This window comes from Excalfactoria chinensis, chromosome 1 (assembly GCF_039878825.1).
Source record: "Excalfactoria chinensis isolate bCotChi1 chromosome 1, bCotChi1.hap2, whole genome shotgun sequence".
NCBI classification, from domain to species: Eukaryota; Metazoa; Chordata; class Aves; order Galliformes; family Phasianidae; genus Excalfactoria; species Excalfactoria chinensis.
In genome coordinates, this window is record NC_092825.1 from 38,177,923 (window position 1) to 38,201,846 (window position 23,924).

The 23,924-nt window shown below is 33.9% G+C and overlaps 1 protein-coding gene across 10 annotated transcripts in view; it reads right to left on the reverse strand.

Moving 5' to 3' along the window:
• Nucleotides 1–23,924, reverse strand: part of PPFIA2 (PTPRF interacting protein alpha 2) — a 286,892-nt gene that overhangs the window by 66,592 nt on the left and 196,376 nt on the right. For all 10 annotated transcript variants that reach the window (XM_072355420.1, XM_072355392.1, XM_072355401.1 and 7 more), the window contains 3 exons: nt 22,459–22,623; nt 17,629–17,703; nt 773–889 (listed from right to left, as the gene is read on the reverse strand). In XM_072355420.1, coding sequence (XP_072211521.1) covers nt 773–889; nt 17,629–17,703; nt 22,459–22,623 — 357 coding nt within the window. The remainder of the gene's footprint in view (nt 1–772; nt 890–17,628; nt 17,704–22,458; nt 22,624–23,924) is intronic.

Genomic DNA, 23,924 nt, shown 5'->3' on the forward strand with positions numbered 1-23,924 from the left:
CATACACTTAAGCTAAACTTGTTCACCATTTAGACTTACTCAGTATTTATTCAATTTGCAAAATAAGCCATACAACAGCAGGTAACACTAATAAATCACAAATTCACTTTACTAGAACATTCTGAGTGTCTGGTTAATATAATTTTTAGGTATACATTAGAGATTAGTTCTGCCAAAGTAATTTATGCACAGTCGAAAGGTCAGTGTAAATACTGTTTTAAAGAAAAATAACAAGTCCAGAATATTTTACTGTATTTGGAAACTGATCCCAAGAATATCAAATACATTGCACATAAATGATTCCAGGAAAGAAGTGTGTTCACTAGCAGGACTTGCTGGCATTTCTTTATTAAAATATATAATCATGGCTAAGCCATGGTTTCACATGAATTTAATTCTTATGTTAATACAACAACAGCAGAAGTAAGATAAACCCAAGCCATGATGATCTTTTTTTCAGCTATAGAATAGAAAAACAAAATGAAATTATGAAAAATTATTATTACTTTTCTTGAGTAGGTACAGTTTTACTAGTTAAAGTTATATCATGCAGTAGAAGATAAAATTATTTCACTGTAACTGTTATTTTACACAGGTTATCAGTCTCAAAGGGCAACATTCAAGCATACTGGTCCTGAAGTGTATTTTTTGTTTGCGAGATGGTAAGGTGTACAGCGCTACAAATGTCTCAAAACATTCACATTAAAAAAATATTAGATTGGATTAGTTATCATATTGATTGTGTATTCCAATACAAACTAGTATTTTATACCTTTTCATGAACCTTTTGCCCTGGCTCCATTCCTTCAATATGCTCTGATTCAGCAGGCCCTTCACCAGCTGCAATTTTCCTTTGAATGTGAGCATTTTGTTCACGCAAAGCTACAATCTGCAAGAGACAGAAAGTAAATGGTCAGTATGCATAAGAAAACCAAAAATCACTGAGCAGTTAAATTTAATGTCATTATGATACCAAATTGGCCATTCATAGCAGATCCAGTATTAGGTTGACACATTCAGGAAGTTAAAAAAACAAAAAAACATAATACTAATGATTAAAGACCCTTAAGGATACAAAAGAACCAGTAAATGACTGGAGATTTGGTGTTAAGTCTTGTTTTATCTCCTATCTTTACTTTGTACTAGTTTATTTTTTTTAATTTCCACCTTGAAACATGGAAGAATTCTTGGTCATCAATTTCCTAAAAGTGCAAGGGTAAGATTCATCCTTTTGTACTGAACACAATAGACAACATGTCATTGTAGGAGTACAGGGACAAAACATATGAATCAAACACAAGTGATGTAAAATTGAGCGTTCCTTTTCTCAACTTTCTACCAGTTAGGAACTACAACATGCATTTTAAGCACTATTTGATAAGAAAAACATATAAATAAAGGTTTTTTTTTTTTTTGTTTGTTTGTTTTTGTTTTGTTATTGTTTTTGGGTTTTTTTTTGTACATTTGCAAGTCGTTTTTTATGTTGAAGATATTGCTTTCTCTATTGGTAATTGTACCAAAAATATCATGTACTTACTGGAAAATAAGCTGACTTCTCTCTGTTCTATTCTGTTTCCTGAATGGATAACATAAAACTCAGTAGTACTGCTTCTGAGAAATGTAAGTGCATACCTACCCCTTATATTTATGCTTTTATGTTTACCTCTCAATTACAGAACATGTCCACAGACAGTTTTCCAAGCATCTATAAATTAACACTGTCAAGGAACTAATTCTTGATGTAATTCTGAGTGGTTTTCATGCTAACTTTTCTTTTGGAAAAAGGTAATGGTAAAATTCTAGAGGATGGAGTCATATTTGCTAAAATGAAATAAAAGACATTTTAAAAATAAAGGTGCATAAATATAACCATTGTGCAATTATTCGGAACTATATTATCAACCTTGGACTCATATCTGAGTAATACCTCTTAAAATATGAACAGACATATGACATATTTTTTGTCCTCAAAACATTAGATTCCCTTTCTACTTTACCAGTTAGGGACCAGATAAAACAGAGCCCTTGCTGTTAGGCTGTCAGTGTTCTGACACCCTTAGGGAGAAGCGGTATCATATTCTGTAAATTACAAGAATATTCTGGGTACTTTTTTAACCATAGCAATTTTTGCTTGAAATTCTGGCCTGAGACCCCAGTACAGAGATAAGCTTAACCCTTCGTCATTTGCTATTATCCATTGACTTAAGGCACAATTACAATAGCTGAGCTGAAGATCTTGAAATTATCTGTCTTGCACAGACCAGGATAATGGAAAAGCCAAAGTGCTGAATGTTTATATTAAAGTGGTTATCTGATATTTTCTGTAAAAATTGGAGGGGGAACATCACCATCAGGACATTCTATGTCCAAAAGAGACTGGATAAATGACACACATATCTTTTCTTCTGACTGAAAACAGATAATTATCTTAAATTAGATGCTTCCATTATGATGGCTAAATGTTAGAAAAAATAATTCCATCGAAAGACTGAAGATATTCCAGAAAAAAAAATCATATTATGGAATAAAAGCCATGCCTGTGCTGTGATAGTACATATGAAACTGGTCCCTCTCACTCCTCAGATGCAGTGAAGAAAATTATTTCAATTAACTCATCAATGTATATTTTCCCTCTTGCAGTGTGTATAAAACTATAGATGAATACATAAATGTGTGTTTTCAAATGCATATGGCCCGTAAATAAACTCCTATTGTAATTTTTTAAATAGTTGAGTAATCAATTTCTATATTGACTTTCTTCCCATGTTTTTGCACTTTAAACTGTATTTAAAGCCATCTGCCAGTGAAAGATTGAGACAACTGCTGTAATTATCTTGCTTTAAATATATTTTCCATTGAACAGATGCCTACAGCATGAAGAGAAATAAATATATTTTAATTAACTAATAATCACATTAGGCTAAAACATCAAAGGCTTTTTTTTTTTTTTTTTTTTTTTTTGTCGGATTCTTTATAATATTTAAAATAACAAATACTTTTGAATTTACTATTTTGATTTTTCTTCTTTGAATTTATCATTCACTTTGCTAGTCCTACAACTTGTTAAATATAACTTTTGTGGATAAAAGAGACTTTAAACACACCTATATAGTGTTAGGCAGTTCCATACAACCAGTAAAAATTTAGATCATTTAAAGAATGTAATCGTTAAAGGAAGACAATTATTTTAAGTTGTTGTTTTTAATACTCTCCCTACCTATCTAAAACTTCTGAACTTGTTTCTTTGATTTTTCAACACTGAATGAATCTGCTCTAGCCAATGAAACTTGCTGACACCTATTTCTTTTAATTTGCTACAGCTGACAGATCTAAAGGCTAAAAGGCTGCATTTATTATTATTGTTATTATTATTTTACTTTATTTTATTTTATTATTTAGTGCAATCAAAAAAGTGTTTCTTTTCTCATGGATGGTATGCCAAACTACTCATGACTACACTGTACATTTAAGTCCTTCAGAGAACAGGGAAATTCCCTATTTGGGTGTCCTCCTACATTATTATAACAGCCTACATTTAAAAAATGTCCATCTTCTGACTGCTTCAATTTTGGCAGGGATAAGCCTTGTGTGAAGGTTTAATAAACAATAATTTTAAATGCATTTCCATAATTGAATGCAGCACAAAGAATAAAGGATGATTTGAGACCAGTGTGGTTTGGTTCTCCCAAAATGGAAATTTAAATTCTGATTCATACACTTTACTTCACTCTTTTAGAGTTATGTTTCTAATTTGTGTTAATCAAAACACAACATTTCAGAAGCCGCTGCTTAGTCAGTTCAGAGACATTTAAGTGAGGTTAACTGATTTAAATGACAAATTTTGTCATTATTACAATTTTTTTTAATTATTATTTTATTTTTTTTTAATGTACAGACCTAGAAATGCAGGCACATATCCTTGGAATTTTATATGTAACTTCTGAAAAGAATTATAATAATAATCAGCCTTTTGTATCATGAAGGTCTTGTAGTAACAATATGCTTTATTTCTCTCATTTTTGTGGTGGAGGAAAAACACAGCATGGAACACACACCTGCAAAATCTTTTCATTGAAAAACAAACTTATCCTTTTGTGAATCATAATAAAGACCAGGCATTTTGAATATTTTCACTGGGGGAAAACACATTTAAAACTAACCAGGGACAATTTATTTGTTCCTTAGGGTGGCTTCTAGGAAGGATGGAACTCATGCAGTGGGGGTCACCTGTATGTCTAATGTACATTGTATGCAGAGAACTTACAGAAAAAAAAAAAAAACAGGTATGTCAAAATATTGATTTTTGCTATATTTCATCTCCAGTAAAAAGTCATCTTTTAATAATCGTGTTCAAAAGAGATTTTCAATATTTAATTAGAAACTCACTGGATAGTTTCAGATTTTACTGCAATTTTAATGACTCTGTCAGTTGAGGTGTGACAAATGTGTCTGCAGTACTTTAAGATATTTGTGTCTACATCTTCTCAGTCTGAATGAATTTGCTGAATATCAGAAGCAGCACAAGTAAGTCCAGAAAAGGACATTCAGAACTTCAACACAGATTTATATGTCATGCAAGACTAGAAATGGTAGCATCGAAGTCACAAAAATGTATTCTCTGCTACAAAAGCATCGTTTGTTATTCTTTCAGAATTGCACCTGGAAATAACTGCCTCCACTGCTCAAAGAGATCACCTTTGTTTCTAGGCCTGTACAGATGTACTGCCTAAAAAAGTATCTCTATCACATTGTTTGCCATGATGCTTATCTCTTTGCAATAATTAATTCACTCATCTTCACAACTGTTCTAACAATGGGAAAACTGAGATACTAAAGGTCCAAATACTCAGTAACTATGCTTATGGATGTTAAGAACATTATTTCCTTGGAAGATGGAGGTTAAAGAACTCTTCAAAATACAGAGGAAATCTCTTGCCACAAGTAGAGAGACAAATATTTTAAATTTCTCAGCAGATTGCTCCAGTCAACACACAATTTACAAATCAAAGGCAAAACAAATTGTCACAGTGCTGTCTCAGAGTGTTTCCATCTGCTGCATTTCTGCTTATACTCCTTTCAGTCCCTCGGTTATATATCATTTGCAGCCTCACGATTGCTGCACAGCATACACTTATCTGCATATTTTTTCCCACATATTGACATCAGGGAAGAAATCACTGTTAGATCTGCAAGACAGACAGCTCAGGAAATCCTAAACAGGAACTCTTCAAAAGCATTATAATGTGATGTGTAGAATTATGCTAACTGGTACAAAAAGATTTGACTGAACATCTCCCTTTACTGTACAATGGCAAGCAATCTGAATGAGCTGTTAAATTTTTCTAATAAATAAAAACATTATCAATATTTTTAAATTTCTTCTGGCTAGAAGACTAGCAATTTCTAGGCCTCAAATATATTCCAATTGAAAATCCTATCTTCAGTCATGCCTGAAAGCTGCATGCCTGAGGGAAATACTCATGTAAGTATTGCCCATGTCTCTGTGCATTTGGTTATGTTGTATTGCAGGAAAGGCAAAACAATGACCAAGCCCAACAGTGTTCTATCAACCACAGCAGTGTATCTAGCTGCCAGGAAGAGGCCATGGGAGCTCTAGCACTAACCCTGTGAGCCACATTGGAGGGACTGAAGATCAAAATGGACTAATCTACTAGAAGAGTGACGAGAGAGCCTGGGGCAATTGCCAGAAGAGCCAGATGCACACTGAGATGGCCTGAAGAAAGACTGCTGTGAGAGCAGTGGCTGAGTGGCCAGAGCAAGCAGTGGGGGCCAAGGCTGGCCCGCCTCAAGACTTGAGGCAGTGCCATGTCTGTGTTAGGTCTCTGGCACTTCAAAACCTCCTCCACTGCCTACCTTTTGTCTTAATTAAGCATATTTTTCATGACAGAAACCACTTCTAAGTTACATCATTCTGTCACCGTTGGCAGGCTGATGGAGCATCCCTTTCATGTGCCAGGACTCAGTGTGCTCCACAGTGTTGGCAGCCAAAGACCTGTAGGAAAGTGACTGGACCACAAGTACTCACTGTGCAAAACAGAGGTACCAGCCCAGCACCAGCTGTGCTGATCAGGCACACAGAGCTGTGCAAAAGTACCTCTGAACTAGCAGATTGATTGTACTGCAACCAGACCTATTTGATCTCTGTACATACAACTGCAACACAGTGCACCAGCTTCAGTGATTTTGGAAGATGTCACTCTGATTTCTGCCATATAAGCCCTCATAAGACTTCTTTTTCCCTATAAAAAAGTATATTCTAATAAATATTACACAACTATTTAGTTAATCTACTGTTGGTGAGTTTCTCACAGTGTCATAAAGATGGAAATATTTTTAATTATTTCCAGAGATAGAAGAGATTGATAGAGTGGCAATGTGAAGCTTCTTCTCCTGGCCAGTAGCTTGTGCTTTGGCAAAACACTATTGCATTGGAAGTGTCCTCTCCGGCATGATGGGTAGCAATATGCCACAAAATGAGAAGTAGCTTGGTTTGAACTGACAGGATTTTAAGAGGTTGAATTCCATACAGACAATGACATGATTTACAAGACAACCCTCAAATCCCGATGGGCTTATTTCTTTCTGGCAGTCAAAGGAAGTGCCCATGCAGTTCACCTCCTCTTTGAGTAACTAATAGTGATGAAGCGTATACTAGTGAGAAAGTAATTAGACCACCAAAACAAAACAAAACAAAATAAAACAAAACAAAAACAGAGGGAAAGAGCATGGGTATGTCTTAACCACCTCCTCAACATTCTTTTAAAAGGCGATAGCAGTTGAAGGTGAGTCACAATCTTTTTTTTCTAATAGAGTAAATTACATATACCATAGCAATTTTGGTACATGGGATTAAAGAAGGGAAATGGAATCTCAAAAGGCAGATAGCAATTCATTTTTTCTCAGCTAACATGAAAATATTTCCAGCAAATATTTGGAAACTAAAACAAAATAATAATTTGTTCATTGATTTTAACCAAACCTGAAATTTCATTTTGGTTGCAGGTATTGTTGGAATGTATGGTATGATTTAATCTAAAATCTCATTAGTTATGAGCATCCATTTAACACTGAAATTTGTCAGTAAGTGCAGAGATCCATTTGCATGGCAGCAATTCTGTACTGCTTTTGACAAGCTGTCTTTTTATTTATTTATTGATTTATTTTTAAATCAGAAATATTAGCTAAAGCAGCAACTTTGTTTAATCTGCTCTTCTCCATGTTTTCTGGCCATATAGATCTAATGGATTCCAGTCTGTCTTTTTATTCTTGACAATCTATTCTGCTGCAATAACCAGAAAGGAGACCAGTAAGATTTCTCTTCCAACAGGGTAAATCCTCTCTTTCTAATGGATCTCCAGGCCATTTCCCAAGAAACAAAATCATTAAAGCTGCTGAAGACCTTGTTTTTTTGTGCAAGGCTGATGAGAGGTTTCAGAAGGGTTGGTCTTGAGTAAAAGCCCATTATCTGGCACATCTAATTTAGAAATTACTGCAAAACAGATGATATAAAAGCCTGCTTCTGTGTAGCTTTCCTTCTTTTGTAATTTGCCTAATAAAAGTAGTTGTTTTATGGAAAGGTAAACCAAGTATCAAGGAAAATAAACATGTATGTGTATATATGTATTTATATATTCTGAGAAGCAAGTGCTATCCTTGTATAAAATGAAATTAATAAAAAAGCTCCAGACAATTATAAATGCAGATTCAGATTTAATGAAATTATCATAAACACATAAAAGAGTCTTTTAAGACAAAATAAAATAAAAAAAATCTCCCTGAGGATGACTTCAGTGCTGAAATTGTTAGAGCTTTTTTTTTACAACAGGTAGGAACTGAAATGACCAAGGACTGCGCACTGTTGTAAACAACCTTAACCACACAGAGAAAGAACAAAAGACACAGAAAAAAAACAAAGACCATTTCAGAATGTAGAAATAATTTTGCAAAGTGGGGAATGAAATCTTCAGCATGAATAGCCTCCTTTTGGGGGAGGAAAAATGCACTACATTTTTTTAACTTCTTCCCATTCAGCTACTTAAATGAATCTGAAAAAGATTATAAATTGAACATTTGTAGAACTTTGAAAATTCACTTTTAAAATCCATGTTTGTATCTGACTGACAACACCAACAAGGTTTATGTTATGTCTGTCTGCATCCCAGTGTCTTTTTAGCTCTTTAAGTAATAAGCTTTGCAAAAAATTTACACAACTGAGCCAAAATGAATCCTGACCTCTCAAGAAAAATAACAGTTTTCTCAAAGAAAATACTGTAAGACTTACAACTCATACATAATTTCAAGATTTTTACATAATAAGTTCTTCTCTTTCTTCCTTCTTGGAATTACTGACCTTGTATTAATAATGATGTTTAGATTTCATTACTATGGACAGATCCTCACAAAGATGAAATGATTCTTGTGAGGAAGTCTTTACAACCCTTGTTGATTAGTCAGCAGTAGGCCTAATGAAACAGATATTGTATATTTCTGTGATACGGAACTTAAAAAAGGAGAAAATGAAAGAGAATCTATTTACTTGTGGTCCTTAATGGACAAGAAGTGTTTTCCTACCATTACTAGAAAGTCAGCATATGTTGGCTAATGCTGCAAGAAAATTTATGTTCAGATTAAAGCAATAATTTTCAAGTTGATCAAAGAGACATTATAAAAGATGCTTGGCTTAAAAAGTCAAGGGGGTTTGTATCTTGTAGTAAAGGTGGAAGATCATACAGTCATACACTGAGATCCAGCCCTTTGTAGCTTATATCTTTACCTTCTGTAATGCAATTTATTTATTTATTTATTTATTTTTTTAAAGATAAAACATCTTGCTTCTTCTGCTTCCTGATTATTTAATTCTTAAAAAATCTTGATGTAGGCACTGCCTTTTGTGACTCTGCTTGTATGGCTGCTTGCATTTTCAAGCTGCTTTTATATCACTCAAATAGAAATAATGAATGACAACATGCAGAAACGATTAGGGATGTTCTGAATTAGGAAGATTCATAAAAATAACTGAGAATACTAACCATACTTGTGATTCTTCACTGTTGCTGATTTGTACTCGCAGTGCCTATTGACAGATTGGAGGTGTCAGTGTTTTATCAGTGTACCTATCAGGGAATTTCTGCTTGTGACCAGGATTCTGTGGTCTGTGGCACCCACAGCTGGGGCACTCAGATGGCCACAGGGCCTTCTGCAATGAGGCCATCACTAAGCTCTGGCTCTTTCTGAACCAGGGGTGTGGATCAGCAGTCATTTTGACTATGAATGTAATAACACACTAACATTTTTGGCTAGTAATAAAGCAATGGGGTTTACCAGTCTCCTTCACTTCATAATGAGTTCTGAACCAAATAAAGCCTTATCACTTTGTGCTATTGTGCGTGATCTTCTGCAAGTGCCATATATTTCTGTTATATAGGGGCCGCTCTTTGTAAACAGAATATAAACCATTTCAAGCAACTCTGCAGTTACCACTGTGAAAAATAAATAAATAAATAAATCTGTTAAGATTTTTCCCAGATTATTGGGTACACTTCAACTTCATATTTTCTCTATCAAATAGTATCATTGTGTTCCTTATATTTGTTCTAGTTTCCATGGAACTAAATAGGAAGCATTACTTGTGGATCAACCTACGCATTTATACAAACACATTCCACAAGTATAAATGTACAAACTCTCCATATACAATGCCATGCAAACTAAACTGGGACATTTCTTAAGGCTGGAATGAAATAATATAATTCTACCACATCTCCTCTGAAAGTAATCCCACCTATATACTGAGAATGCCTACTTTTATTAATAAACATTATACAATCTATCCTAATGCTGACATTTTCTAAAAGTTTACCCTTCAATATCCAGAAGCACATCTAATTTTCTTCATCAAAGCTGAAATATTTTTTTAGTATATCCTAATAAAATTATTTCTATATTTACTTCCAGTATAGATATATGATGGGATTTTGTTTCAATAATTTAAAAAACAAAACAGAACTGATTTTTAAAATCTCATAAGTGTATTTGCTTACATTAGCATTTACAAAGACAATTCTATTCATTGCATAGACCCAGCTTAGTCTCTCTTCCTAATTATCCCACATGGACTCAGTTTGTCAAACTCATGGATCTTGCTCTTCTCGTAAATAAAGGAGAGCTAATATGGACCTACGAGTAGCAAAATACCCTTGGTTCATCTTATTGCAGATGTGCGGCTTTTACCATCATGCTAATTAAGAATTTGGAGAATACTCTTAGACCTGTAGGTGTACTGTTGGGCTGAGGTGACCAAATATGAAAACCCAAATGATACATCTGCTGATTCATATATTAACTGGAATGTTGGTTTAAGAATATGAACCTACTGAAGATTAAAATTGATTTTAATGACTGACTTGAGTCATTAACATATATTTTTATTCAAATGTAGCATGTAAAGTCAATTTATGCATTAAAAATTGATTATGGAGAGTAATAGGCATAAAATATAATACTGTGATGTTGTTGCACTATTTAAAACCTGCTTTGAGAGTTAATAGATGTAGATGTTTTTGATAAATCATGTAATATATGATAAATAAACAGAAAATTACTTAATCATCCCAAAGAAATACATGAAATAAATAATAAAACCATATATCATTACAGCAGATCATAAACAAAGCAAAATGGGTACATGTTTTATATTTTCATCAAGATGAATGCACAAGAAGATTGTTAAGGATAAAGAATCAACAAGACTAATTCTTGCAGCGATATTATCCTGATCCTCCAAACATCTCATCTGACAAATGTCAAATAACCCTGGACCTCACAAAGATGAAAAGATAATCAGCTGTGTTCTTAAATCTAAACTTACACAACTGGTGTATGCTAAAACAACACACATTTCTAAGCCTATGAATCCCAAACCATTAGATCAAACAGAAGTGCTGTATTCTTTCTTCCAGTGTCTTACAGAAAGGCACTGTGTGCAAATTGGGCATTAAAATTTTCAGGGTTATCCCTTCGTAAAAGCAGTGGTGAGCTCAACAATGCAAAACAGCCAAGCATAACGTTATGGTATGTTCTTTAACAAGTTATTGTGTTTAAGGCATTTTCCAACATAACCTTATGAAACCAGGGCCTATGAGAGTTCTGCGCCATTGACTTGTGAGCTCCCTAAACAGGCTGGCAAACACATTACATTAAATTCAATCTGAAATTATCCCAGAGCCAAACCTCGTGTTGATTATGAATGATCCCTAAGCAAATCACATACTAATAAACTTCAGTTTATTAATCTCCTGGAGCTTCAGGTGTACAGGCAAACTCATGTGAAATATGCTCAGCTGCACCATTGGCCCCTACCAACTCTGTTATTCCCTTAGCTGATGTTTCTTTGGCTCTCTTCCTGTGTCATCTCTCTACCTTTATTCTACATCAGGTGAGGAACTGGTGATAAATAAACCCTTGGAATCTGTGCTAGAAACATAGCTTTTCCCATTCTGTAATTCTCTGGAATAAAGTAGAGAAGACAACAGAAGATCAATTTATCACTCAGATGTATTCTTCAGCATGGCTCTGTGTCATATATTGACGTATTTTTCTGCTGTCATGCAGAAATGTCAGGCATGCCCCACTATCCCTATATACTGATGCATATAAAGTATTGTGCAGGCCCTCAAAATAACTGCAATAACTGAATTTCAGAAATTTAAATATTCCATATATGCTGATAATTCCTGGACAGTTGCTCTGTAGTGAGCCCTGGGCACAATGTCCTACCATTATTCAGACTCAGACCCTCATAGAGAGCATTGTAGTTTTCACCCTGCCTACAGTCCCAGCCTCTCTTCCAATAAAAAGAACAGGCACATAGCTGGGTAAGGGCTTGTGTTAACATAATTAGATCTCCAGCATGGAGTTGTGACATGGTGAATGACTGTCACACAGTATACCACGATATATGCAGTGTACCAAACCTGGCAGATAGTGTATCTGGGTGGAACACTGCATCACCCATTAGCTGTCAAATATCAAGTTATGAAATTTAGTTGTATCCATCTATCAGTGCTTATGAAATGAATCATCTTACTCATGAAATCTATTAGCTTGGCCTCTGCTACTTCTTCTGTAGGAGAGCTATATCCAGTTATAATAACCTTAGTGCTTTTGGGAGGCAAGGGCATTCAGAAAGCACAGGATCAACTTGACTCTTGGAAGTGATATTCCCAGGGCCCCTATGGAGCATAGTCCTTTACTAGAGCTCTGTTGAGAGTGTAGCAATGCACAAATAATCATAGTAAATATGGACAGTAAAAGCACTGGAATATAATTGGAATATATGGAGTAAATTGCTATTAAATGTACCAATAAATATTTATTTGTTTGAAATAAGATTGGAACAAATTTTGTTATACAGTCTCACCCTAAAGGCAAAACTCTTAAAACTGAAGCAAATGGTAGTATAAAAGTGAGAATATAACTTTCAACCAAAAGAGTATAATGAATACTTTCACTGTATTTCCCAGTTCCTTCTCTTTAATTATTTACACACAAAAATAGTTGGGAAACAGAAAATATGTAAAAGAATTAATATTTATCTTCATTAGATTATATTTTTATATGAAAGTAGTGATACCTAACTTGTTTTCAGAATGAAATAGAACAACCTAAAAACACTTTCTACAACACACATAAAAAGGGGAAATAAGAGAATGCATGGGATTACGTATGTGCTTCATTTGATGAAGGCGCTGATTTTTAAGCAGTGTTTGTGTTACAAGGTTTGGAGGAATCTGGAAAATTTTGCTCTTCAGTCAACATTTATTCAGAGATGAAACCAAATCATGAAATAAACCATCATTCTTTCAAATCACAGGGGACCAACGTTTCAATAAGTCAAATGCTTCTGTCAGATTAAAAATGAAGCAGATTTGAAGAGATTTGCAAAGTAGATTTCAAACGTCTAGCTTTCTGCCTCTTTTAATGAATATTTAAACAATTGTTTCACAGCTGCACAGCAGGTTTGGAAGAACAGTAAATAAAGAAGAATTAGCAAATCACACTTTTCCATTCCTATTTGTCTTTTGTCACATTCCATTAAGCATTATCTTACAAAACTTCTTTTTGTTTGTTTTCTTCAAGAACTATAATTTACAGCTGATCACAGTTCAATGTGTATATACTTATTGATACATAAGGATGCTCTGTAGCAGGAGGTGCAGTAGGTCTCAGGATGTTTTGTGGGTGACAGGAGTGAAACTACACTGTGTTCTCCGATGATAAATCTGTGGCAATGGCATTCAGTCACAAATCCATGTACAACAAAAATCATTATGAAGTTTCACAAATACATAAAATGAAAGATCCGTATTAACTGTGACCCAAACTAAGATATTTTAATGAAGTGCAACTTTGCAGAGAATATATAATTTGGCACAATTACATAGAAATTTAAATTTTGTTAGCTAATGAAATTCTGTTAATTAAGGTTAAATGAATTTAACTGTGGTGAAACCTTCATCAAAGTTAGAGCTGTGTAATGTTATTTCTTTAAAAAAAAACAAAAAACAAAACAAACAAAAAACAATGACCATTTGAATGTAGGTGAGAGTTTATGCAGCGATAACTTACACAGCGTTGAGAAAATACAGTAAAATGTGACGATACAGATGAAGGCTATTTCAGATTTTTCACTGGAAAACATGCTTTAAGCCATCAGAAGTAGGTACAAGCTATCTAGACTGGCCTATGTGTTAGTTGACAGAAGCAGTATCATGTTTGGCATGTGCAAATGGCAATGTCATTTTCAACAAATGCTGAAGAAAAAGTGTATGGTGAAACCTCAAGCCAGTAATTTTTCTAATTTCATATTCTACACAGTCCCAGTGCTTTCTGAGTTCTGATAGTATATAATTGAGATAATGAATGTAATTAACACAGTATTTTTCATGCTACATTGTCTACTAATGAGGAAAAATGGAAAAAAACAGTAAATTAAACAGAAACAAAAATGGGTTTGGGAATGTCACTTATCACACAAATCCTAACAGCACAGGAAGACTATAAAAGGACTGAATAAATATTTAAGAAAGGCAGGAGGAAATTTAAGTGCAAAGTATTATACGTAGTACTTAAAATAAAAAAATAAAAAATAAATAAATAAAAAATAATAAAATTCTGGGAAACAGTAAAATCCGTTAATAGAAATCACAACTGCTGTCATTTAACACTTTATGTTGGAACATAAATAGATTTAAAGGCATTGCTATGGGCTCCCTACTCTTTGAAAGCCATTAGAACTAGAATTACTAGTGATATATAGGGCGAACAAAATATCTCAGTGTGTTTTTGCACATGCTGTACATTAGCATACTTTTAACAAAGACACCTGCTCATAACACTAATTAGAGGATCTCGAAAGCTGAGGAACAAAAAAAAAAAGGTTATTTTATCAGTAATTTCAGTACTAAAGTTAATTTCGATGAAGATGATAAGTGACTAAACCTGGCAGGAAAAGTTTTTATCCCACTTCGCTTGCAAATGAGAGCGTAAAAATTCAAATTAGTGTGTAAAGTGGAAACTGGTTCACAGAACCTTGTTGGAATTTGCAAATGTTCATATGCACACTCAAAAACATTGCATCTGCCTTCATATCTTTCATAAACAGACACTACATTACTGTCCCACTGACTTTGGTGTGGTACTTCCTGTACTTCCTGCAGCATGTACAACTGCTAGGTGTAAATTATGACATCCAGCTACAGCTGTTTGAAGAGACCATGGGTTATGTGGAACCAAATAAAGTATTGTGTTATTTTGGAAGTATCTGAAGGGTAAGCATGTGATAGTTGCTGATAAAAAGCAAATATTATGAGTATTATGGAATTTAATTACTATAGGCTGTTATCATACCACAGTTTGCATGAAGACTCTCCAGACTGGTGTTATAAGGACCCTTCCATGCTCACAAATCAATTGCAGCAATATAAAATATTCATTTAAATAACTTTTCTCCCAGTAAAATGTAAATTTAAATAAAAACTATTGCCTTCACAGAATTAAACCAACAATGAACCATTTGGAGTTTTTGAAAAGCTCAGAACAACCAACCACAATGACTTAAGTCACATCCAGTCAGTTAGTGTAACTGCAGGTCATTGTCCTTCTCTATTACCATGATGTGACTACACATAAATGTTAGCTACACAAGATAAGTTGACCCGGTGTCTTTAGTTTCCCATCTCACTGCCCCTGCAATTTAAAGTCACTAGGTGTTACAGTTCCCTTTCAAATAAGAAGGGCTACGTACGACACTGCTGGCAACTACAGCTGAAACCAGCATTGTGATGTTCCAGATTTTTTTGCATTCTTTGTTATGTATAAAATATGCTACAAAAATCTGAGAGATCATTTACATCTAGTGAAGGGAGCTACAGTCTCCCCTCCCCTTTTACATGAGTTTATTTCCAGTGCAAGTTCTCATGATTGTCTGCTGTTTCTCCCTGTTGCTGTGTCAGAACAGCCATAAGATGGGTACTTCACAGGAAGGCTCTACCTTAACAGGCGGATTTCTACGGTCCTTTATCCCTGATTTCTCATTATATTTTTAACCATATGCTCTTTTAATGAGGGGACCGTGTGCTGTTGTCATTATTTTATGTTTAAATACAGTTCTGAGTATGTAGTACATGTTTACAATCAGTATGAGAAAACAGATATGAAAATTAAATACAAATTCTCATGGGCAAATAGACACTGAATAACAGGAATATGGAAATTACAGAAAAGCATAAGTTTAATTCCCTTGGAAACTTCACTTGTGTATTTTCACATATAGTAAGATAAATTTTTAAAGCCCCGTATTGCCTATGCATTCATTGTGCAGTATAGTATAAGAACAGGCACATACATTGTGATTGTCTAACTAATTCTGACTCATTTAAATTGCTAATTGTGTGAACATTATCTGCATGAAAATTATCCACTTATCTCTTTCAGTCTATCTCTTTTTTATTGTTATTTAACTGAATTTCCAGTTTTAAGCTTGAACAGTTCCTCATGGGAAACTGCGATACCAATATTTTGATTCTGTTAATGGTCATGTTAGGCTTTGCTAATTAAATACCTTTTTAAGTTTCTTAGTATCATCTAGAGACAATTTTTTTTTTTTTTTTTTTTTTTTTTTTTAGCATTTCTAAGCACTAGGAGCAAGAATGGCTATGAAAATCCTATTTCAAACTAATTTGTGTATGGTTCTATTTCACACTGCCAATACAAGTTAAAATAGTTTTCTTTCAATCTCTGGATAATAAGGCAATACTCTAAAGACCAGGTCCCATGCTCAGTGAAGTCAGCTTGGATAATGAATGAGAGTGATATGAATAATGGGATGTATCTCATTCAGCTTCACTGTTCAAAAGGACTGCTTTCTGTTTAATAAGTGCTAATACCAGTAACAGATTACTCATACTCAATAGTATAACAAAATCATTTGAACCCAACTATTCCATTAAATGGAACAGTAAAAGAGAGATTTTATTTTACAGATAAAGTAACTATATTATGTTTGCCCAAATAAAAGGGAGGATTTAAAATAAGTTTATAGCTTATATAAAGGAAGAACTGCAGACCCTCTTTAAGAAGCCACTTAAAGTTACTTGTTCCAGCTTAACTTAAAAAAAAAAAAACAAACCAGAACAAAACAGAGAAAAAACTACTACAGTTTACATACTTTATGTTATCACACATTGTCCAGAATTATAGGCATTGCATTTTCTCACAAGCATTTGGTAGTAGGCTGACTTTTCCTGTTGTTGTTTTCAGTTTATGACTTAAAGTCCAGTAAAAGAACACCAGGAAATGGACATAAATCAAAATTTTTTTCATCCGATTCTGTTGCTTGTCTAACTTACATTAAACAGTATGAGAGTCACATGTCAGGTGAAGATTCAGAGTGTGATCAGGGTGGCAATGTGGCCACCTGACTCCATTATACAGTCAGGACTCAGAATCATCTCTGGATGCACAATTCCTTTCTGTTTGTGTGTGCACTGCATTTATAATACAACTGGGTTATGGGGTTCACATTTTCAAACAAAGCACAACATGGGAAGAGTCTGCAAAGTAACTTACAGGGGAAAAAATTCTTGTTTAAATTCACAAAAGTTATATGGCACCACAGTTCACCATTATATACTGCAGTCAAAAGGGATGGCAAACATAAATTTTGACATCAGCCATATACTTTCCTCCTTAACTTAGTTATAAAATGTAAATGTTAATATACTTGTAATGCACATCTATAAATGTTTTACTTAATTTTATAGTAAAATGGGAATTCAAATGATTAAATTAGTAGATAAACTCTTCTTATGTATCTAATAAAAATTTTAGGAGCCTGTAACTAGCTTTTAGTTTGCTCAGAACTGAATAAAATAGAAAAAAGGTTCTATTAATCAGTCTGACCAGCACCTTAAATTAGTCTTGTTGATCAGCTTACTCAGAATGTAATTTATCCTTCTTTCTGAAACCTTTAAGAAAAGTGACAAGGAACACACATGACAGAATATTAAAGAAGCTGAACCTCAGAAGGAGAGAAATGTTTTACATTACCTCCTGGTTAGCAGCAGCGAGTTCTTCTTCCAGTGCAGAGACTCTTTCTAAAGAAACCCTCAGACGCTCCCTTACCTAGAAGAAAAATCAAAATATATACTGTAACATTTCTTCTATCTTATCTATCATATCTTCTTCTTTAAAGATTATATAATCCTCCACATGCAGTACAGTATGCCTGGCAAGTCTGTAGGTGTGTCTGTTGCATCTTTTCATTAGACATATTCTGTAGTAAATGTTTAAAACTAACCATAGGAAAATGTAACCCACAAAAATGGGTTTCAAACTTTAAATGCCATACTGCTGTTCTACAGTTTGTGTATAATACTATGGAAAACAAAGGAAGTGCTAATTTTCTTAAATTACAATACACATAAAATGTTGCTTACAAGCATCTTTTACAAATGAAACAATGAAAAACAGCAGTAACAACAATGTAACACCACTGAAAACATTTTTTTCTTTTGTTTGTGCATCCTGGCTCAGCATTAGCTCATGTAATTATAGATAACCTAAGCTAGCAATGTAGGCTCAAGGTTTCCAGTATGCTTAAAAGGTAAATCTGAACTTCCGTGCTGTATTTTAGTGACTTTATCTCTTCTGACCATCACGAGATTCTGTAACAACTCATCTGCTAAACCACACAATTTCATTAGACACGTCACATTAAGTAACTTGACTACAACAGTTCGTGGGCCGAAACTCTGCAGATATTTCTATCACCATTCCTGCCTCACCATCCTAGATCCAGCTAATGATCTAAGAATGTTTAAGTCTGTAAGGAGTAATTGAAGAGGAAGTGAATGCATTCTACTAGATCAACAGATTCCATTGCAAAGCAAAGCAAGTAAAAAAACAGATTTTCATGTCTATATAGTTGTTTTCAGATCCTTGACTAACATGGGAGACCCATAAAGGAATGTTTATACCCTAAAACTTTCATACTTTTTCCTGTGATACCACCTAATCTAAAAAATGTTATTACCTTTCCTACCATACTTTATTTTCTATCATTATTGATTGCAGTGGAAATCCCATTTTGCTAGAAGAGCCCATAAGTCTCAAGAATAGTGACCAAAGTTATGTTAAGGAGAAGAACACTAAAAAGAGGAAACTTCTTAGCCTTTCTGACCAATGCAGATCTAGTAGTACTTTTGAGGTTTTTCATCCCCTTTGCACACTTCAGCTTAAATTATTCACATAATTTTTTTGAATACTATAATAGTATAGTTCTACAATGCACTAAACAATGTTGCTAGACTTAAGAGAACAGAAATAATGACTGACAGAGGTATCCAAAGGAACAAAAGTTACTTGAAGTCTCTTAACATATAAGAAATATTAAGATGTCTCCCATATTAAAATTATTCTCAATCTTTTATGCCAATTTCTGATTTATTAATTTTCCCCCTTTCCTTTCCATTCTTGTAGCACTGTAAGACTGAAATATAACTTTTAAGGTTCCCAGAGATGTGCACTGTAGCTTAAATGGTCATTTCTGGTAGAGTAGGATTATGTCATCAGCAGCTGAGCTGCAATAATCGACTATGTCTGTTCTTCACCTGACCCAAGTGAAGTTTAAGCCATCCTGATGTGATTCATATCTTCTCTGGGCAGTGTGTTCCAGTGCCTCCCCACTCTCATAGTGAAAAAATTTCTTCCCTATATATAATCTAAATCTACCCTTTTCTAGTTTGAAGCAATTACTATTTGTCCTATCACTACACTCCCTGTCAAAGAGTCCATCCACATCTCCCCTGTTAGGCTTTCTTTAAGTACCTAAAGGCTGCAATGAGATCTCCTTGGATTCTTTTCCACTCTGAACAATCCCATCCCTATCAGACCATCCTTGTAGGAAGGATGCTCCAGCCCTCTGATCATCTTTGTGGTTCTTTTTCCTCACTCTCTCTCCTCCTTGTATGCTCTCAACCTTCCTAGAGGTTCCTGATTCTGCTGTAGCTCCTAAAACTTGCTTTCTATATCAATTCCTGCTTCAGTTCCCACTGTAATTTTTGTCTCTCACTACCACTCCACTGATAACTAAATGTTGTAGTTCTGTCTCAAGAAGCCTTATTTCAACCTCTTATACAGTGCAAACTGTCAGAATATAATTTCTTAATGGAAATTTCAACCTGCATCTAAAAACACACATGGAGAAATGAGAATCATCTTTCTCACTTCAGTCTTCTTGGCTGTAAGCATTGCTGAGGGACAAGATGACGCAGGAAAATATCACAAGACGGTAATTGTTACTAGCTAAAATTACATGCAATTAGTTTGTCCTTTTACTTTATGTCTTCCTAATGTTTCCTAAAAGCTTGTTGTATTTAAGCCTAACTGTTTTACAAATGAGAATGTACATGTTAAATATGTTTTAAAATGTTTAACAATTGAGTTTGCTTAGAGGAGTGTTAGAATTTGTAAAGCAACTAGTCCACATTACTGAGGAGGTAAGAGCTCCACAGGGAGCTGGAATCACAAGAAAATTATCCTTAACCTCCTTCGCTGTACAACTAAATTCTAGTGGCTTTTATAAAGACATTTTACAGTTTGAAAAACAGCACTCCTTGAAAAGCAGCTGTTTCTATGACAGTGTAGGAGACAGTTTTTTACATGACAATTCAAAAAAAAAAAAAAAAAGTAATTATTAATTTCATTATTCTGAATATAAAGCTAATAAGTTCGTATAAATCCATGTCTTTTCTTTCTGTCAGGAACAACACAGAACAATATCAGCATGAAACAAAGACAAAGCTGGAAATTGCTTTGACCTGCCTTGCCTTGCCTTGCCTTCTCCTCCTTTTCCTGCTTTGCAGCTAAACAGTTAATACGCTGTCTTTTTTATAATAACCTAAGTAAAATTGCAGTCTGATTGTCCTGATTTATTCCCCAACTATAATATTTTCGAAAGAAACTGAAAGCAACTCTGCCTTGACACAGAAGTCTTTTTTCTTTCATTTGAGCAGTCAACAGCTGACTGAGACTCACATATGCCATGGTGACATTGGAAATGTTGCAACTATTTCTTTGTGGTCAACCGCGTGAAGTGCTGTTGAAGTTGTTAAAGCTGGGGGAAAGTGTTCATTAAACCAGTGCAAAAGAGAAAACAGTGCTACATTATTATTATGGTTTGAAGGGGAAACCTACTCTACAGCCCAGAAATAGTAACTTTATTTATTAATTATTTTTTCTCTGTCCCAACTGATTTCAAAATATACTTGAAGAATAATACAACAGCTGAATAAAGATTTCAGGTTTTCTCATTCCAGGAAAATCATTCAGCTTACAAAGGACCATACTAATGCATTTTGGTATTCATATATTTTGAATATTACTTTACTCTAAGTATTGCTTATTATTTAGTAATTGAAGTAATTTTTATTTTTCTGAACTATGTAAGTTCATATTGAATAAACTTTGAATGTAAAGAAAGCCAAAGCCTCTGAAAGTCATATAAAGATACACTGCAATGAATTTTGCACTGATTCTCTCTTCAAAACTATGGTAAAGCAAACAAAGCAAACAAAACCATCTTAATTTCTGACAGATACAAGAAAAGCTGTTGTTCTAACTCATTGTCTTGTGAGTGAAAAAGAAGCAGTAACTACTGTAAAGTATGTTTATCTGATAAATTTGTTTTTCTGATGATTCAATTTGTTTTCTTCATTATGGAATTTAAAGACAGTAAGTGAGTAACAGTAGTTCATAGAAGCAAGTGCTATTTTATTCTAATTGTATTTATTACTCCAAAAATAATGTACTACCTACACTTCATATGGTCCTTCAATATACTCCTATTTCCTTGGGCAGTAGATAGAGTTTTACTAAACAAGGCTTCATAAAATAAGAATAATCCAGTGTCACTTGATCTATCAAACCATGCTATAATATGCCTTTTTAAAGAACGGTTTTCCATTATGGAGCCACAGATACAGCAGAAAAGGTTTGCTCTCCTTTTTCTGGATATATCCAACACAGATGCAGATGACTGGGTATTCTGGCTTTTAAGTGCAGGCCTATTATCTCGAAATTTAACATAGCCAGTGTCATGTTAGCACTGCTGCTGGTGCAAAATATCGCCCATCTTCCTCTGTCTCTTAGCAACCACTTCCCACTTTTTTTCTTGCTGTCAAAGTCTTCTTTTTCTCCATATCTGCAGCCCACAAAGAGCTTTTAAAAACACTTGCACATGCTAGAATTGAATCAGTTTTGTTCATAGTGAATAAAAGCTCTCTTACCTACCTGCTAATGAATAAAAAGATATTGGTAATGTCAACATGAATTGGTTGTTTTCGTATGAAAGAATAGATAGGTATACTTTTCTGACATTAATTATCTTAAGAGAACCAGTGTTTTTCAAATCTTAGATTGGACAGTAAAACCTGATGGTTGCTTTTCTCTGTGAAGATAAATTGGACATTTTTTCTTAACAAATCAACTAAAAATGATAGTCAAAAACGTCTTTTTCTCTTACTCTAATTATGAACTTTTAAAATTTGAGAAGTCTGTATTTTCTCACCAATAACACATAAACACACCAGAGACATAAATTCCATCCATGTTTATTTAGTGCTAAACAGGGGAAATCTTTCTGGTAAGATTTGCTTGTTTTGAAGAGTCAGTATTACTGGCTACAAAAGATAGCTAAAGATAGCAATGTGTTGCAGTGCAGTTATTGGACATACATTCCCAAGTACTTCTTTGAATTCATATAAACCTTTTAAGTAAAAGACGTATATCAAGAAGGAAATACACAATAAGCATCATAAGGCACAGTTAAGTAAATTAGAGGGTATATTTTATATATATATATATTTTTCCATACTGTACCTTTTCGTCCAAAGCCTTGTGGTGCTCAAACAGAGATTTCAGAGCTTTGAGGACCTCAACTTCACTGGAAACTCCTGAGGGAGACTGTGCTTGCCGTTTCACCACTGTCATCCTCAGTGATCTTTCGTGTCTTGAAACAAGGCACTCCAAATGCTCCAGTAACAGCTATTGGATTTTATATAAAAGGTTATTAATTTCTGTTCACCTACATGCCTTGGAAACTCTAACTAGAAAATGCATGGTACCAAATGGCAATTTTCTTGGCAACATCTTTATGGGAGAGACTACTGGAATTGTTGCCAACATTTCATGATTCAAAATCAGATAGAATAAGTACAGAAATAGAAAATTAACTCATAATTTAATTTAAAACTATGAAAAGTGAGAACAAAAAATCTCTTGGCATAGAGTTGCTATTTAACTGCATTAAATACATATTTATAACTATATTTGTCATTGTAATTGATGATCATAAGCTATCAAATAGCAGTTAAACCAACCAAAATCTGCATAGAACATCATGCAAAAATATGAAAGCAGCTTTTGTTTAATCAACCTAGCTGTAACATTTTGAATTTGTACTGGAAGATGATAAATAAAATATGAAAAAAATGTAGAAATAATATTTAATGACATTTGAAGATGATTTATTCTAAACGCCACCTTTCATGACATTTGCTTGTCACTAACATGCTCTAAAATGTCTGTTCATGTGGGAAGACAAATGGTCCATAAACAATACATTTTAGGCTACTGTAAATAATTTGTAGAATAGCCTGTAGATAACCTACTGTAAAAGCATGATAATTGTTTGTCATTATTAGTCTAAGTACCTTAAATGAAATACTAATATGACTTGATGTTGTATGGAAAATTCACAATTTAGCTAGGTGTTTATAGGGCTACCATTACTCTTACTTTCTAAATATAGAAGAGAATTGGTAAGCTCTAAGTCTGTAACAGAGAAGCTAAATTCATGAATCATAACTCTTGATGAATGTATTTCACAATGTACAATTATAGCTTAACCTTAAGTGGAAAGCTACACAGAAAATTATTTATTATTTCTCCTTTGATGTGGTTCTTAACATATCTACTATTAGTAAAGAGACATGTTAATCTGTAATCCATAGTTATTCTTAGACACATAATGACATTTATCATTACATGAATTAATAAGACATGAAAGAGCATAAACAGAGAGTAAACTCATTGTAATTGTAATATACAGCTATCAAGTCAGGAACAATTTCGGCTTGATGCACTCTTTGCTTCAAACGTGGTTTTCATATGTAGATTAGCAGCTGCTTATTATTTTACAATAACTTCATTATTTGCCAAAAACAGTGAACATGTATATGATTAATGTTAGTACAAGAAGAATTGTACTGACTCCATGTAGTTCATGGAAGAAGAAAGGTATTTTTACCATTATTTATTTCAAGTGTTGGCTCATATGTATCAAA